General features: G+C 41.3%; 1 protein-coding gene across 1 annotated transcript in view; it reads right to left on the reverse strand.

The window, feature by feature from the left end:
• LOC103270919 (protein-cysteine N-palmitoyltransferase HHAT-like) overlaps positions 1 to 16,876 on the reverse strand; it is an 88,309-nt gene that overhangs the window by 47,120 nt on the left and 24,313 nt on the right. The window contains exon 2 of the mRNA XM_021717746.1: positions 4,676 to 4,820. Coding sequence (XP_021573421.1) covers positions 4,676 to 4,820 — 145 coding nt within the window. The remainder of the gene's footprint in view (positions 1 to 4,675; positions 4,821 to 16,876) is intronic.

The raw sequence follows: 16,876 nt of genomic DNA on the forward strand, positions 1-16,876 counted from the left end.
GAGAGCACGGCCAGGATGCTTAAGCCACAGGAGTTTGAGAGGACTGGATTCATAGATCTGGAGTTACAACTCATTGATATCTTTGAATTATAGAGCAGTATTCAATTGTTTGTTGAAGAAATTATACTTCGATGTCAAGGATTTAGGGTAGACATGAGAAGGCTTTTTCCATCAACAAAAACTTTTGAAAATCAAAGGGTTATATATGGAGCAACCTCGATGTTCTTTGCAAAGTATGACACAGCAGAGTCCCTCCTAACTGGCATCTGGGCTAAATCCCCAGTCACATCCTTCTCAAATCCATAGACCAGCTACATCCTTTAGGACCTGAACAGTCACATTCCTCAAGCAGCTTGAAGCAAACCTCAACAGTAAAAGCAGAAACCTAGATTTCTTTTTGCCTGCTGAATAAACTCAACATTACTTCTCCAACCTCAGAGGCATAAGTAATACTTGTTGACCAAAAAAAAAAAAAAATGTTGTGTACATGACACATATCAGAGCCCTAGATTTGCCATTCAGGGTTTCTATCCCCTGGCTTCAGACACCACCTTCCAGTGTGGATGGCAGAGCAGGTACACAGCAGAAAAGGAATGGTCTGCCTTTAAAGCTTCATAGCACCCACAGAGACCAGAGGAAAGATTTTTCTGGAAGTCGCTAAAACAAATTTTGCAGCTTAGAGCAAACAAGTCTATGGTTAAATTCAGTGAACTGGAGACAGGGAGATACTGACTTTAAGACAACTCCTGCAAGCTAATCATAAGATACTTCTAGAAACACCAGTGTTGCTGGGGAAAAGCTGAGAAATAGCAAGGCTGTATCTTAAGACGCATGTGTATTCACATACCGTTAGCTGTGAGGCATTTACAAATCTCCTCAATAATCCCTATCTCCAAGACACCTGCCTGGTTCCTTCCTGCTCCTCTAGGACTCTAAGGTGAGATCTGTCAAAGGATGCAGTAAGAGTGGCCCCACCTTCTTGCTGCAGTAGGTCCCAACCCATCAAAGCGCAGAGGGAAGGGTCACCTGGAAATTGAGATATGGAGCTTAAATATCCCCCAACCCCTACAAACAACTTCCTTGTTCACTTCACTGTATTTTCCTCAGTGTGTAGAAACAAGCCTTGGAGCAACAGAAACTGATTATCTACCCAAAGGAAGAGGCCAGAGACTATGAGGCAAAGTCTTGGTTCATTTGTCAGCTGCTTTATGCACAGGTCAACAATCCCTTATCTGAAACCTTTGTGGACAGATGAGTTGTGGAATTCAGATTTTTTTTTTAAGAGCTAATATATTTACATCCCCAGAAGAGTCTGAGGAAACATCCTATAGACTCATTAATTTTTTTTGCACAAAACATGAATATTCATATTAATCTCCTATCAAGTCAATCAAATTAGTTAAGAGATAAAATCCAGAGTTCTCAATGATGGGAGGTTGGGCACCATCTGATTTACTTTTCTCTACTAGATCTCTAAATTCAATCATTCAGGGACAAAGACTCACAGCAGGGAATAGATAAATGGGTAACTGCCAAAATCCCAGGAAACATCCCCTGACTCAGGAGGCCCCTGGGACAGAACAGCTGAGATCCAAACAGGTACATTTGGAGAATTCCTGATACAGAAAATGCCTTCTAAGCTGAACTTCCTTGGCCTCAGAGCCCAGAAGAGAAATGATTCCACAGAACCCTTCACATTTGGAGAATCAGAGTCCCCTGGACTGCAGCACCTGAGTCCAAGGAAGACACAGTCTATCTAATCATAGACCATAGTAGAAGCCACATGTCAGCAGCAGACCAGAATTTTAAGAGCCCTGATCCCACATGATTGATGCTAACTCTACAGGGTGCCAAGCAAGTCATGCTTTGATCTTTCTGCCTTCGAGGAGCTGGTAGAACACGTTATAACTACTGTCCCTCTCTCTGTCCCCTTCAATGCCAGCATTCTCTGGGTTCTGCCTCCCACCTTGTTCTCACTCTGTACAGCTTGCTGGCTGATTGTAGTCACTCCCCCGGTCTCATCTACACCCTTTATGCCCTTGACCCCCATCCTCAATCACTGGTCCCACCCTTGTCCCCAACTCCAATTCATATTTCTTTTTTGAGTTGGAGTCTCACTCTGTGGCCCAGACCGAAGTGCAGTGGCACACTTATCACCACCACAGCCTCAACCTGCTGGGCTCAGGCGATCCTTCCACCTCAGTCTTCCAAGTAACTAGAACTACAGGCGCCATCACCATGCCCAGCTAATGTTTGACTTTATTGTAGAGACAAGGTCTCACCATGTTGCCCAGGATGGTCTCAAACCCGTGGGCTCTGGCATTCCTCTTGCCTTGGCCTTTCAAAGTGCTGGGATTACAGGCATGAGCCACGCCAACTCATATTTCAACTGCCTCATGGGTACCTCCAGCTAGCTGCCCACATGCCTCTCCTGCTGTGCCATAAATGACTGACGCACATGGGGATATCTGTGTGCCCTCCTATGTCTCCCTGACATGTAAAAATATCATGTGCCACTTCTGGTGGAGGCATTTAGTACTTGGTGCACTGACCCCCTTTTCTCTTCCCCTCCATGATGCTAGGACAAGACAGTGGAGAAGCAAAATGAACATTCTAGGTCCTAGAGTCACTGCTTAGAAAATACCACTAGATTTGTATTGAACTGTGAGAGAAAGAAGCTTCTATGGTGAAAAATTACTGAGAGTTTAAAGTTTCTGACATAGCAGCCAGAGTTAATTACCAATACACCAGCCTTTTCCAGCTGGCAAATTCCTACTTATTGCTCCAATTCAAATGTCACCTCCTCTGGGAAGTCCACCTTCCATGGAAAGTCAGCTACTCCATCCTGTGACCTCCAGCAATTTGCTCATACATCTGGCACAGCAATTCCCTGAATCTACTACCACATTTGTATTTGTATTTTGGCCCGCGCATTTTTTCATTCCTATTTTTTCAGTGCCTTGCAAGTAGCACACATCCAACACATTTGATTTACTAAAGCAGAAATCAGAGGCTTCTCACTGTGTGATAAGAAAACTCCAAGTCAGCACTTTCCCCCAAGTCATAACATTCTCAGCATTGTGCCAGGTTCTGCTATAGTTAGCAGGAAAAGATACTGTCACCCACCTTTATCTTTTAATTCTTTGCGCCCCACTCTCTCCCACCCCTATTAAAGGACAGCTCTCACTCGGAAAGTGCATGTCTTTTCAAGAACTATCAGCCAAAACATCTTACAGAAAACAGGATCAAAGAGGGGATTTTTAGTGACGAGATTAAAGTAGAACAGGACTCTCTCGTGACAACCTTGAGCTTTGCTCACCCAAGCCTGCCACAGTTTAGATCCATGGCTTGGCATTCTGGAATCATGCAGCTGTGTTGGGGTTATTTCTGGTGTGAAAAGAGCTGCAGCAAAAGCATTGCTGGCTCCTCAGGGACCCAGATGTGAAGATGACAGGCCAGGCATGCAGAGTCACATCATCACCACTTGGCAAAGCTTCCCAAATCAAAAGCACAAGACCATGTCACTGGTCAGGGAAACAAAATGTAGGATCTTTTAAAACAGTGAGTTGGCTAAGGTAATATGTACTGTGAGTAGTTTCAAAGCTCTCAATTTCTGTAAAGACATGATATAACTCTTAGTCCTGGCCAAAAGAAAATGTTGACCATAAATAAATGATGATCAGTTATTATTGCAATGTTTTCACAATTCTCATATACTAGTATTTTACCTCCTACAGGTATGGGTTTGCTGTGGATGTTGAAATGACTCCACTTAATGTATCTTAAATTTAATGTTGGCTGCTAGTGTCCAGCCAAAAATATTCACAACCAAGAGCTTTGGCAAACACAGATGCCATGCCCACAGCTTCAGGAGAGCACAGGCTTCAAGGACATATTTATAGTTGGACATTCAGAGTAGTAAATGGAATAAGGTTAGACTTTGAAGTATACTGGAGGATAGGATCTACAGACAGTAGATGTCCTACTCTGTTTTCTGTTGCTTATAAAAGAGTATCTGAAACTGGGTAATTTATAAAGAAAATAAATTTATTTCTTACAGTTACAGATGCTGAGAAGACCAAGTTCACAAGGTTGCATCTGTTTATGGCCTTCTTGCTGGTGGGGACTCTGCGGAGTCCCAAAGTAGCACAGAAAATCATATGGTCAGGGGGCACAGTTCTAGCTAAGGTCTCGCTTCCTCTTTTTATAAAGCCAGTAACCCATTAACCCACTAATCCACTAATCCATTAATAGATTAATTTGCCCTCATGATCCAATCACCTCTTAAGGCCCTACCACTCAGTACTGCCAATTGGAGATTAAGCTTTAATATGAATTTTGGAGGGGACAGTAAAATCATAAAAGTAGAGAAGATTAAAAAATAGCAAATCATTGGAAGAGTAACTTAGTAGAAGGGAATATAGAGTTTGGGAGGGTTGTGCTAGTACATTTTTAGTCTGAAACAATTATCACATGTGATAGATAAGAGGCATTTCAAAAATAGTAGACACTTAAAGTCATAGCTAAACACAGGAAGTTGTTACTGGCTGGTATTTTTTAAGGTCATATATCATGAATATAGCAATGAATGACTTCACCAAATCCTATCCATGATACCAACTGCATAGGTGGAAAACAAGGAATTGACTAAAAACTGCACTGTCAGGCAACTTACCTTGTATGAAGATTCTATTCCAGTAGGTTTTCCCAACTTGATTGCCTCCAAGAAACACCAGGTTGGACAGGATCAGGATCGAGGTCGAACAGGATGAAAGCACAGCGTGGAATCGACGCTGAGCTCCTGGGGAGAGGTATTGGGCCTACAGAGAAAACAGCCAGACAGCATCTCATCACAAGGGTGGAAGAAATAGTGCTAAGGCGTCACCCAGCTTTCTCCGTCACCAGCCCAAGATGCCTCCCTCCCAGAGTCTGAGCCAGGTAATAATTTAAACAGCTCTCAAAACTTCTATTTCTGCAATACGTTCATTCTGTTCTAGGGAAAGAAGTGATGTCCCTCAAGTTGCTTCTTCCTTCTGCCAAAACAGGCTTTCCTGTGACACGTGTAATACAAGGACTGAACCTAGTTAGGATTTAGCAGCCCTCTCGTCCCCCAGCTGCAATGTTTCGATTTGTCTTCTGTATGTAAATCTATAGGAACATGAATTTTAAACTGCTCTCCATGGTAACTAGTAGATCTAGCTCCATGGAATGAGATCACGATCAGAGTGATCTTTTGGACCAGTTAACATGACCCTGGGAAGCCAGTCAACCACCCTATAAACCTGACACAGTATAAAGAGGAATCTCATAACAAGGGTGCAGGGCAACCAGTTGGAGCCAAGCCTACTGCTGGAATCAGAGCTCAGGGTACACACTCCACTCAAAGCACACAGCGGCATCCTAGAAGGAAGTGTACCAGAGGGCCTGAAATACTCGAGGCTGTAGAGATGTTTTCCAGCAATCATGATAAAGAATTCCACTCGTCATTCCTAGCTCTTCATTATACTTTTTCTTCCCCTTTTAACATTTCCTCAGGGACATAAAGCAAACAAAGCCTTTATTCCTCAGCACGGACTGTTCTGGGGGCCCCTCCCGAGTGAAGTCATCGTGCTGTGTCTGGAGTGTGTGAGCCTCGTCAGCACATCCACAGGGACCGTCCTTCCGGCCTATGTGTTCAGAATGAGAACCAGGTACAGCACAACAGTGACACAAAGGGTGGGGACCTCTGATAAATACCCCAATCTTAACCAAAGACACAGAAAGAAGAGGGAACAAAAGAGGTCTAGAGATATTTCCTGAATGTCTTCCAAAAACCTACACACCTCCGGGGTTACATGCATGGTAATTTCAGCTGTGCTCCAATTACAAAGAGAAATCTGAATGACCCAATGGCAGTGGCAACACGATGTGACAGGCAAAAAGAACTAAACTACAGGGTGAGTCTCTAGCAGGAGACTTACTTATTTCTGATGACCCTGCTATGGATTCCTTGTGGCCACTCTGGAAGCCGTGGTCAGTACCTCCGCAACCCAGAGAAATGAATTCCTGACCCCTCTTTCTCTCTCCTGCCGGATCCAGGGTCTGTTGGCATGTGCAAATCTAGCTGCTACCATATATCTCCCCATCCACAGTTCTCTCCAACATCACTTTGGAGCACACTTTTACTGCCACAGATGTGAGTGTGGTCTGCTTGCAGATAAGCTATGAACTGGACACTCACTGAGATGTCTGCCTGGACATGATTGTTCTGGAAAGCTCTCCAGTGACACGGGCATGTCCCTGCTTAGAGGCCACTAGGCAAGATGACCGCTAGTTTCTCCCTCTCAGAGGTCATGGGTACATATAGGAGGATGCTGTCAGACAAGATCAGACATAGATAACTACATGGTGGAACAACTGGTAATGAGAGAGAAATGGTGACAGAGCAGGCTTGTTATTTAGCACTCTTTCCCTCTGAGAATAAGGGGACATTAATCTTCCACTTTCTGAATTTTAAAGCAGAGGAAGATCTTTTCTGGGTATTACTGACTCAATTAACAGTAACTGCGGAGACAGGGTGAGAGGAAGCCAGGACCTAGGGGGTGGGGGATTAGGGAATTCAGAATAATACACCAAGAAAATATGAATTGCCTTAATAGGCATAAATGTGTCCAAGTAATTCTCTCCAGGTACCATGGCTACTAATAACCCATTTGGCTCCTAAGGGATCTGGTAAGTCTGATATTTTGAAACTTCTGTTCTAACCCCCATCAGTCTTCCTCAACCTTATATCCTGTTAGGGGAACATGAAGACCCCCTGTGATCTTTCCTTTATTAATGTCAACTACTGAGAGTACACATAACTTGGTTAAGCTAAAAGTGGCTCTCCTGTCATGGGAAATTAGTACAATTATTAAACAATCAATAGAGAGATACTAATAGAGGAAGACTCTCCATGGGGTTGCAAAGCAGGGCTGTGGGGCTGTTACCTGGGCCAGGAGACAGCAGAAGGCAGGGTTGAGAAGCAAAGGACAGAGCAAGGGAGGGAAGTGGGGAGGGCTATCCCTGGAGGCACAGGGCTCCTCCTGTCAGCCCCCAAGAACCTGGTTCCTGCAGATCTTCCTTTGATTCTATGATTACCCCAGTATCTCTTTCAGCTACATGACTCAATAAAATCCCATTCTACTTAGAAAAAAAAAGTCAAAATAATACCAACTGATTTCAGAAGTATGAACGAGGACATCTAAAATGTGAAATGCCTGTCTACTATTCAATCCTTAGAATAGTTAAAAAAAACAACAAAAAAAAAACAGGAATGGTAAAGGCACAAGCTATGAGAAGCAATAAACCAAAGATATTTGAGAAACTGAGATGCCCATAGGCAATTCTTGATTATTCCCCAGGGTGAGTGGGTGGGAGACAAAACAGACAACAATCAAAAAATCCAACAACCTCATGCTAACTATTAGCTGCATCCTCTGACAAAATTAGCCATGTCAATCAGCAGCAAAATGAACAGAGCATTGCTTCTTTTCACTGTGAATCAATAGGCAAACAGGATGATGGGCCACAAGGAAAGAAAAAGAGGATCTGTCTAGATAACCCACAAGAGGGTAATAATTAAGAGCAAAGGGGATGTGAGTCTCAGCTGCAGTCATCTTTGGATTCTCTGGAAGGTGACAGTTTTGAAATCAGGGAGCTTTCTTTCTACCTTGAGAACCACCTAGCCTCAGCCATTAGCCTGTAGGAACTCTAGAAATAAGTACCACATTTAGCGGACCCAGGAACAAAGTCACATGTTCCACAGGCTGGAGGGTATATTCCCTTAGGTTTACCAGCTCTATCAATAAATCTGATGTTTGAGATTTCTGGGGCTGTAGGGCCAAAGTCCCCGCTTTAAATGCTTTTTCTTTCACATTAACTCCTCTACAGTCCTATAGCAATTACACATCCAGGATGTGGCCCTTCACATCTAGGATGCAGGCTGCCCACAAGCAGGAGCCACGCCTTAGGTTAGTCACCCATCCTCGTGGCTTAGGTACTTGAAAATCCTCTTGGCAAGATAACTCATTCTGAGGAATTGTAAACGAAATGGGAAAATATCAGAGTGCAATGAAAAGTCATCAGGTACGGAAATGAGAATTGCCAACTTGATCAGATAAGGCAATAATGGACCAATAGAATTTGATTTTCATTAACATGAATTTATCAGGACAAGAAAAGAGCTCTGGTCTGGTCCTCATCTCTTCTCAGAGGATAGATGAGTCTGTGGCAATCTGATATCCTGGCAGCAGAAAACTGAGAGTGGACCCGTCCCCTAAGGGATGTTTCTGAAATTTCTGGGCATTTTTGCTTGTCTCAATGATTAAGAGGCAATGTGGCGTTTGGTGGGCAGGGGCCAAGGATAAAAAACTGATTGCAATGTGTGGAACAGAACTGTTTTGCCCAAAAGGTCAATACAGCCCTGCTGAGAAAGGGTAAACTGTTCTCTTCCATGTTCACTACAGAGCAGAGTTCCCATTCAGCCTTTGGGGGCATCAGGAGCAATGCAAAAAATGTGCTCCCTTCCCTCTGGAGCCCAGAGAAGTGCATCCTGGAACAGAGAATGTGTTCCTTCCTAGCACCCCAAGGCTAGGTCCCTCTCCATGCTTACCACCTGGCATCAACTGGGGAATTAGGAAGAGCCTTTTGTACCCCCAGTCACAGACAAACAAGGTGTAGCCACCAGCTCCAAGCCTCCTCGCCCCCAAACCCCTGAAACTCAGAGTAAAGAAGAATGGGAGGTGGGGCAAGCTAGAAAGAATCACTTTGTAGCCAAGCAGAGGTGGCCACTTGTCCCTGTGGTCTCTGATTTATATGACAGAAGGGTGGAAGTTTCTCTCTGTGTGAATGTCAATATAACCCACTCTTCAGATGCAAGGGTATGTATTAGACTTTTGACCTAGACATAGCAAGCCCCTTAGAACACTCAGAGCACAGGCCTGGGGCAGAGCTCCAATTCCTGAGTATATTTTCTCTTAACCAAGAAACAGATGGGATGTAGAAATGTTATAACACCACTTAGTAGTGGCTTTAAACCTCCCTATAAGACACTGACTTCCAAAGGTGAGGAATGTCACCCAAACCAACTAAACTTCTGTCAAACTAGTTTGTATTTCCTGCTGTGAAGTGTCCACAGTTCCCCTGTGTATTCATATTTCCGTGGTAACTCCTCCATCTTTTCCAGTCAACATCCTGTCCCTAGAAATCACAGGATTGGCTCGGTCAAATAAGCCAGGGCTATGGGGATAGATGTGGGAATCTGGGTCAGAGGAAAAGCTGGGAACATATGTGGGAATGGGAGGCAGATGGTGCAGTAGGGCTGGAGGCTGCTGAGCTTGGTGGGCCCCATACTCGTCCACAGAGGGGCTGCATGTGAGGCTAAGACGGGAGGTGGGGACAGGCTGAGCATCTGGGGGAGCAGATGGTCAGAGGAATGGCTGCTGGAGACTGTGACAAAGGCTTGGCAAGTGGGACCTGATGCTGCTTATTTTTAAGTGGGGAGAAGCTAAAAACAGAAACTGGGTGGGTTTGAGCAGCTGGACGCAGTTTTTCCATACAATCACTGAGGTTTTTCATTTTGTAATAAAAATGCTCACCAGAGGGTAAGAGGATGAACAAGGCAGCAGCAAGGGAAGAGGCTGGTGGGGCCAAGAAGAACAAATGAGGAGTGGACACCCCACAGGTCATAAAGAAGAGACCAAAGACAACAAAAGAGACAATTATAACTCTTGAGAAAGAGAAGAATGGCCGGAGTCAAACACTCGAGGGCAGGAGGACTCAGATTCCCAAGTCATTCTAGTGCCCCCTGTCCCACGCAGAACACTTTTCTCTTTGCTTCCTTCTCAAGACACTTTGGTCTCTTTCAGTTAGAAGTCTCTATTTTACCAGTCTCCCCTGTCTCATGTTTCTACCAACATAGTATTTTCCTGAAGGATAGGGTAGGGCCGATTCTTCATTATGCATCACCCAAGATCCATGCCCATTCTGTGTGTGCTCAATAATTATCTAACATCTCTCTCTCTCTTTGTTCTAAGTAAGTTACAGAATCTCCTGAATTCCTTAATGTTCCATTCCATCCTATACCTAAGCTGAATGAATATATGAGGACACTCAGAAAGCAACACTTCCTTCCTTCTTTTAAGCGTACTGAGCTTTAAACAACATCTGTCAATGCAGTTAAATGTTCCAACCTTTTGCTGCTGAGATCTAAGCAAAGCATGCTTCTGAGAGAGAATCAAATACCTGAAGTGATGAAGGTAAAGCAGATCTGCTTGACTGGACAAGTTACCTGCTCCACAGTTTAGATGTCCAGCTTAGTTAAAAACTTCAGAGGCCATAGTCTAGCATCTAAGAAATCCATGTGGTACTTGAAGGAATTTCAGAGAACTTTAAAATAACTAAGGATACAAGTGGCTCTCCATCCAATATGAGAACTTAAGCCACCTTTAGGTGTGTGGGGTCCTACTAAAAGCTCTGGAACAACAACAGTACCGCCTCACTTTGAGTTCTTTCTTTTTCCACTACCACGGCTCCAGATCCAGTCCACACATAATCTTTGCTCTGGATTTTGCAGAAGCCCCCATCTTAACTGACAAGTCCTCCTCTGGTCTTTCTTGCTCCAGTTCATCAAGAACACTATGTTTCTCTCTCCTGGAAAGTACTTTAATACCTCTTCGTTGCTTACAGAATAAAATCCAAAATGCGAAGGAGCTTTACACTGGATCCCATTTCACTTTCCAAACCTAACTCCCACCATTCCTTACCAACAACACAGCTCTGTTCACTGTTCCCCAAACAAGGCATGCACTTCCACATCGCTATGTCTTTCCACAAGCTGTTGTCTCTACTTAGAACGCATCCTCCTCATTCTCTCACAAACCCCAGCTCAGTGTCAGCTCTAGAGAGCAACAGCTTTGCACCAGTCCAACTTGAGTTCAACTTCCAGCTTTCCACTTTTTATCTGTGTTGACCAGAGCATGCCGAGGTTCTTCATCTACCTAGTTCACAGTTGATATTTAATAAGTGTATTTCATCCTAATCTTGGCAGAGTTGGTCACCTATTTTCCACGTCAGTCACCTATTTTCTATATCTGTAGATAGTGTCAATCTATATATTTTAAGTAACTACAATTTTTGATACAAAAAAATTCACTGTGTGAGGAGCTTTACCTATACTGTAAAATAGGTAAAAATTATTCATATTTTACAAATGAAGAACTAGAAGAGCAGAGAGGGTTATATGCTAGTTAATACAGTGCAGGGATTCTCACATTTGTTTCTTTAACTCAATATCTTCCTGCGCCCTACTACATTACACAATTTCACATTTGTGTGGCAGTATGTGTTGCCTTTTCTAGAATGGAGCCTTCAAGACCTTTGTCTCCTAAGTGCCAGATACAAAGATTTTCAAGAAATGTTTATTCAACAAATACTTCATTCATGTACTCCACTCAAAGGGTTGGTAGATATTCAAGTGTCAATTTCAGGAGTTCAGTGTTTTCAAGAGCATATGGCTTACATGGACACCTGAATTTTAAAAAGTAACTAGGATCCACAGTTACAATAGGCAGTTTAGCATATCTCTTCAGAAAGTGACACCTAACAGACCAAATGTAAGAATATAAAATATCTGGATAAAAATTAAGCAATTCTCCTATTGGGAAGATACCCAGAGGAACTCAAATCATTCTGCAAAAAAGATACCTGCACATGTATGTTTTTTGCAGCTCTATTCACAATAGCAAAAACACAGAACCAACCATGCGGCCCATTGAAGTCGGACTGGATTTTTAAAATGTGGTACATACACACAATGGAATATTATGCAGCCATAAAGAAGGATAAACATACGAACTTCACCGCAACTTGGATGGATTTGGAGTCGATCATACTCAGTGATTTATCACAGAAACAAAGAACAGAGTACCATATGTTCTCATTCATCAGTGGACCTTGAACAATTATCATAACACTATAAGAAAGGGATTGGTAGTAGTGGAAAACCACCAGGGGAGGGGGGGATTGGCAGTTGAGAGAAACTGCTAGAGGAGGGAGTGCCACACCTCCTCAACAAGGGTACCTGCATAATCAGTGTTTGTATACCTAACCCTGTGCCCCACCATCTTTAAAATAATAATAATAATAATAATTAATAGACCCTGGGATGGAGGAGGAGGAGGTTGAGGAAAATGTTAGCTGGTCAAAGAATTCAAAATTTCAGATAGATAGGAGGAACAAATGGAAGACATCTATTACATAACATGATGACTACAGTTGATAACAATATAACATATTATTGAAAATCACGGGAGGGTAGATCTTAAGTGTCACCACAGAAAATGATATGTATGATAATGCATATGTTAATCTGCTCAATTTGGCCAGTCTACAAGGTATATATATATATGTTTTATATGTATATATAACTTTATGTGTAAACTAAAACAAATTTTAAAAGAAAAACATTAATAGACTAAGCATTAATTGGAAAGAAAGTAGTAAATTATTTCTGTTCATAGATAACATGAAATTATATGTTGAAAATCCTAAAGATTCACCTCCCTAAAAAAAACCTGTTAAAACTAATAAACAAATTCAGCAAAGTTGCAGGATACAAAACCAATGTACAAAAATTACTTGTATTTCTATACATTAATAATGAACAATCTGAAAAGGAAGTTAAGAAAACAATTACATTTATTATAGCACTATAAAGATTAAAGTACTTAGGAGTAAACATAACCAAGGAGGCAAATGAATGGTGTACTGAAACTACAAACACTGTTTCAAGAAGACATAAATGAATAGAAAGACACCCCATGTTTGTGGGTGAGAAGAATTAATATTGTTAAAGTAACAATAGTGCCCAAAGTTATCTACAGATTTGGTGAAATCCCTATCAAAATTTCAATGACATTCTTTGAGAAATAGAAAAACCCATCCTAAAATTCATTCAGGATCTCAAGGGACCTCAAATAGCTAACACAATTTTTAAAAAGAACAAAACTCTAAAGATGTAAACTTCCTTTTTTCAAAACTTACTACAAAAGTACAATAATCAAAACTATTGGCATAAAGATAGACATAAAGACAAATAGAATACATTAGAGAGCCCAGAAGTAAACTCTCATATACGGTTAAACTATTTTCAACAAGAATGGAAAGGCATTTAAGAGGAAAAGACAGTCTTTTCAGTAAATGGTTCTGGAAAAACTGGAAATCTACATGCAAAAAAATAAAGTTGGATCCTTACTTTATGCTATATATAAAAATTAACTCAAAATGAGTCAAAGATCTGAACAGAAGGATCAAAAATTATAAAATTCTTAAAAGAAAACATAGAGGAATAGCTTCATAACACTGGATTTAGCAATGATTTATTGGCTATGACACCAAAAGTAAACACAGGGAATAAAAGTAAAAATTAACCAGTGGAATTCATCAAATAAAACACTTTCATGCATCAAAGGACACTATAACAGAATTAAAAGGCAACTGATAAATGGGAGAAAATATTTGCAATTACATATTGATAAAGGATTAATACCAAAATATATAAAGAACTCCAACTCAACAACAAAAATATCAAGCAAATGAAGTTAAAAATAGATAAAGAACATAAAAAGACAATTTTTTAAAAAAGTATACAAATGGCCAATAAGCAAATGAAAAAATGTTCAATTTCACTTCACACCTTTTAAGATAGCTATAATCTTTTAAAAAATCAAGGCTAGGCAATGATGTGGAGAAATTAGGACACTTGTGCATTGCTGGTGACATGTAAAATGGTGCAGCCACTGTTGAAAAATTGTATAGTGGTTCCTCAAAAATTTAAGCACAAAATTACCAAATTATCCAGCAACTCCCCTTCTAAGTACATACCCAAAAGAATTGAAAGAAGAGACTTGAACAGATATTTGTACACCATTGTACACAGTAGCTTTATTTACAATAGGCAAAAGGTGGAAGTAATGTCTATCAATGGATAAATGAATAAACAAGATGGGGCATATACATATAATGGAATACTAGCCCTAAAAAGGAAGGAAATTCTGATACATTCTACAACATGGATGAACCTTAAAGGCATTATGCTAAGTGAAATAAGCCAGAGACAAAAGGACAAACACTGCTATAATTCCACTTATATGAGTTACTTAGAATAGTTAAACTCATACAGAAAAAAAGTAGATTAGTAGTTACCAGGAACTGAGGGTGGGGGAAGGTAATGAGATAATGACATAATTATTATTTAGTAGGTACAGAGTTTCAGTTTGGGATGATGAAAAAGTTCTAGAGATTGATAGTGGATGATGGTTGCCAAACAATGCGATTTTATTTAATGCCATTGAATTGTACAGCATGGTTAGAATGGTAAAATATGTTATGCAAATGTTATCATAATTTAAAAATTAATAGGCCTTGTCTAATAAATAGATATACAGAACAGTGAATACACGTACTTTTCAAATACATGGGATCACAATCAAACTGAACACACACCAAACCAGGAAAGTAACATCAATACATTCTAAAGTTTGCATGAAAGTTCTGCTCACTGATAACACTGCAAAAAAATAAGAAATGATCAACAAAAATTTGCAAAAATTAACATGCCATTACATTAAAAAATTTTTCATGTGTTGAATCCAAGAGTTTTTATTTAAGGAAAAATAAAATAGGTAAACTTTAGCAATTATGATTAACTAAGAAGATAAGGCAAAATAAGTGACAAGAGGAAAGAATAGATAGGAGATATAAAAAAAATCTTTGGAAGGGGAATCTTGGGAAGATGGTGTCAGAGCCAGTCAGACTAAGCAAGTCCCACTGTGAGTTAGTGAGAGAATAGAAAATCTTGCATATGTATTGTAAACTAAGTGGGCATGTAAGTGACTAATTGAGTAGGGACTTGGGAACAAGTGGCCAAGGCTCTCCTGGTGAAGCGGCTGGTGCTGCAGCTGCTCTGCTTGGTCTCTAGCGCTTCTCCAGGTGCAGAAGCTGAGTGCCATTTAAAAAATATCAACAAAGCTCTTTCTGGGAAGAAACTGCTGGGAGAGACTGCCGGCTCCAGGCTCTGCCTCACCAACGCAGGACCTGGCCAGACTCTGACAGTAAGGGTTGTGGAGGGAGCACAGCAAGAGAGCCCAGAGCCAGACTCCACTGGAGAAGACAAAAGAGGCACCCTACCACCATCTTGAAAACTGGGCTCCAGTTTGCTCATCATGAGTGATAGACCCAACCCGATCTCTGTGATCAGGGATTAATTACTCAGGGGTTGATCATGATCCAGAGGTAGTATCCTGAAAGCACAAACTCCAGAGGGTAAGAACAACTGCTGAGCCTCAGGCGTCCCATGCTCTACCTTGACTCAGCCACAGGACAAAGGGTATGGCTGAAAAGAACAAGGAAAACCTCCAAAGAGATCAGTGGTGAATCCAGGGTTGACCAAACCCCCTCCTCCCCAGCAATCCTCTCAACATCAGACACACATGGCAGGGGCACAACTGAGAGGGATGAACCCAGATCAAGCCTGGACATCAGTTGCAATAGGAGGACTCCACTCTTGGATAAGCCTGGCTGGGACACCCCTTGCCAGTACCTGGGGAAGAGATAATCCCACATCTCCCCACCAGAGGGGATCCCCCCAACCATACTAAAGTGGGAGGGGAGGACTTAAGTCCCACACACCTCTACTGCTCCCTCCTCCTTCCCTGGGCTGGACACAGGGGAGACTGTGAATGAGGCCGTAGCTCTGTAGAAGACAGTAGAGGGCCAGCTGAGAGGAACAATTACAGAAACTGCCACAAAAGAACAGGCTTCTTTTTTGTTTGTTAATTTTAAAATATTTTTTCCTCTGTGCATGAATGTGTATGTAAGAGTTCAATCTGCATCCCCCCACTCCCTTTTTATCTCTTTCTTATTTTTTGTTTTCTGTTTATGTGTGTACATGAAGGATTGAGTGTTCATCTTTCAGTTTTTTATTTGTTTTTGCTTTTTTCTTCTTCTCTTTTTTTTAGTTCAATGTGTGTATGAATATATGTGTGAGGGTTTGATTTGAATTCCTTTTTTTTTCTTCTCCTTTCATTGTGGGTTGGGCATGTGTGTGTGTGCTTGGTTTTTCTGTTTTTTTGTTGTTTTGTTCTACTATGCTGTTATTCCTGTTTGGTGGTGTGTGTGTGTGTGTCTGTGTGTTTAATTGGTTTTTGCTTTGGTTTCTGCTCTTGTTGTTCTGTGTTTTTTTATTTTTTATTTATTTTTAAAATTTTTGTCTGTCGTGTTTCATTCTACTTTTCTCTTTTCTCTTCATTGCTGCTATTTTATCTTGGACTTAGGGGGTACATACACATACCGACTGCATTATCATATAGAGTGGTATTGGGGAGGGAGTCTCAGGGAATCCATACCACAATCAGTGAACACTGTGATTTTCAAGTAGTCTGTGAATACTAGCTCCCCATCTTCCATCTTAACTGACTCTCAAAACTACAAGAGACAGCAAAGCTTCCCACCCACAGCCTTGTGTCAAAATAGAACAAATTCAGAGCCTATTCAGGGAAGAATAGAGGGCTGAACAAACATCAGAAGAGAAAGCCTCTCCCACTGCCACTGAATAACGGAATTGAAGAGAAAAGAAAGAGATCTATCACAAATGAGGAAAAATCAACAGATGAACACAGGTAATTCACAGTGTTACAAAGAGAAAATGCCTGAAAAATCAGCTCTCAGACCCCAAACATGGAAGTCACCAACAAATGTCACCAGAATACAACAGGGATTAGGGAATGGATGGAAACAGTGAATAAGACTAAAGAAAGACAAGAGGCAACACCAAAAGAACTTGTAACAGAAATTTTGG

Source organism: Carlito syrichta, unplaced genomic scaffold (genome assembly GCF_000164805.1).
Source record: "Carlito syrichta isolate Samal-C Ts95f unplaced genomic scaffold, Tarsius_syrichta-2.0.1 Scaffold310786, whole genome shotgun sequence".
NCBI classification, from domain to species: domain Eukaryota; kingdom Metazoa; phylum Chordata; class Mammalia; order Primates; family Tarsiidae; genus Carlito; species Carlito syrichta.